The sequence below is a fragment of the Laetiporus sulphureus genome (assembly GCF_001632365.1).
Source record: "Laetiporus sulphureus 93-53 unplaced genomic scaffold LAESUscaffold_40, whole genome shotgun sequence".
NCBI lineage: Eukaryota > Fungi > Basidiomycota > Agaricomycetes > Polyporales > Laetiporaceae > Laetiporus > Laetiporus sulphureus.
The window spans coordinates 1505-3138 of NW_024468549.1; the positions used below are offsets into that span (position 1 = coordinate 1505).

The window sequence follows — 1634 nt, forward strand, 5'->3', positions numbered from 1 at the left end:
CCGTGATAGTAAAACACGCGCGCGTGGGCTCCTGGTCGCTGAAGAAGGGTGAGAAGAAGGGCGATCCGTAGAGCACGGATGTGCGATGCTTCGCGAGGGCCCGTGCGCGGGTCTTCGAGGTCGGCAGATGGCGTTGAATGGCGCGAATAAGGGGGAAATGTCCGGAAGGTGAGTGTATTGCGCCCTCGAGCGACGCGCGCAAGCGCGATTGGGACTCACCGGGACACCCCTCCCACAATATCCTTCCATCTGCCCTCCTCCTGCGGTGTCGCCGCCACCGGACCGCCGTCTCCTGCATGCGTGGATGCGCTCGTGAGCTGTGCTGATCCGGCGAGGTAGTGGGCAGCGGATGGGGCAAGGATGCACAATCGGCGCATCGCGTTGTGCGCGGGAAAGATGGTGGCGGTGAACGCTGAACGCGGCGCGATTCGCATGCCATAGCGGTGAAGCCCGCGCGGGCGAGCGGCGGGTCGTTGTGTAAGATGGGAAAAGAAGGGCGATCCGCGGAACGCGGGCCCGTGAGCGGGTCTTCGAGGTCAGCCGACGGCGCTGGGGTGGTAGAATGGGAGGGGAGATGCCTGGAAGGTGAGTGTATGCGCCCTCGGGCAATGCGCGACAGAGCGGTTGGGACTCACCTGTGGTACCCCTCCCACAGTATCCATTCCATCTGCCTTCCTCCTGCAGTGTCGCCATCGCCGAGTTGCCATCTCTTGTATGCGTTCGCGCGCTCGTGAGCCGTGGTGATCGGATGAGAGAGTGGGCGGCAGATGGGGCAGGCCTGCGTGATCAGCTCATCATGTTGGGCGCGAGGAAGGCGATGGCGGCGAACGAAAAACGCGGCGGGCTCGGACGCCATAGTGGTGAAGCACACGCGAGCAGGCGGCTGGTCGCTGCGTAGAGCGAGAAGAGACGGGTGCACGACGCCTAGCATGGGCTCGTTCGCGTATCTGCGAGGTAAGCAGAGCGCGCCGGGGTGGTCAAGCGAAAGAACCAGGACTCTGGAACGGTGATTGCGCCGTGGTGACGATCGATACATACAGACAGATTGGCACTCACCTGCCGCACCCCTCCAACCCACTTGGCCTCCTCCTGCGTCGCCGCCGATGCATCGCCATCTCTCGCATGTATCTGCGCGTTCGTGAGTCGTGGTGAAGGGACGAGGGCGTGTGCGGCAGACGGGGCAGGCCTGCACGACAGACTCATCGCGTTGGGCGCGGGACAGCGGCGGTGGCGAATGAAGAACACGGCTGGTTTGCACGCACGAGCGAGCGGCTAGTCGCTGTGTAAGGCGACAAGAGAGGGGCGATTTGCGAAGCGCGGCATCAGAATGCCTCGCATGGGCTCGCGCGCGGGTCTTCAACGCCGGTAGAACTCGCTAGGGTGGTCAAAAGAGAGGAGGGAGGACGACAACACTGTGAGTGCATGCGCCGCGGTGCGGCGCGCGATACAGACCGACGGCGACTCACCTGGTGTGTGCAAACGACCCCGCCTACGTCCGCTCTCGCCCACCTATGCGCTCCGTGAGATCCCCACCTCGCCCTCCTGCTGCGGCGCCGCTGGCGACGGTGGGCCGGCCTTGTAGACGTGCGCGCGTTCGTGACGCTATGTTGGCGGCGATGATAGCGTGGCCGTAC

At 64.4% G+C, this 1634-nt stretch overlaps 1 protein-coding gene across 1 annotated transcript; it reads right to left on the bottom strand.

Moving 5' to 3' along the window:
- Positions 1–215: 215 nt before the first annotated feature.
- On the bottom strand, positions 216–931 carry LAESUDRAFT_761927 (uncharacterized protein; the record flags this gene model as incomplete). The annotated part of the gene is made up of 2 exons (XM_040912994.1): positions 216–528; positions 636–931. The coding sequence occupies 2 exons, from the start codon at positions 929–931 to the stop codon at positions 216–218; spliced, it is 609 nt and encodes a 202-aa protein (XP_040761083.1).
- Between the last annotated feature and the right edge of the window lie 703 nt (positions 932–1634).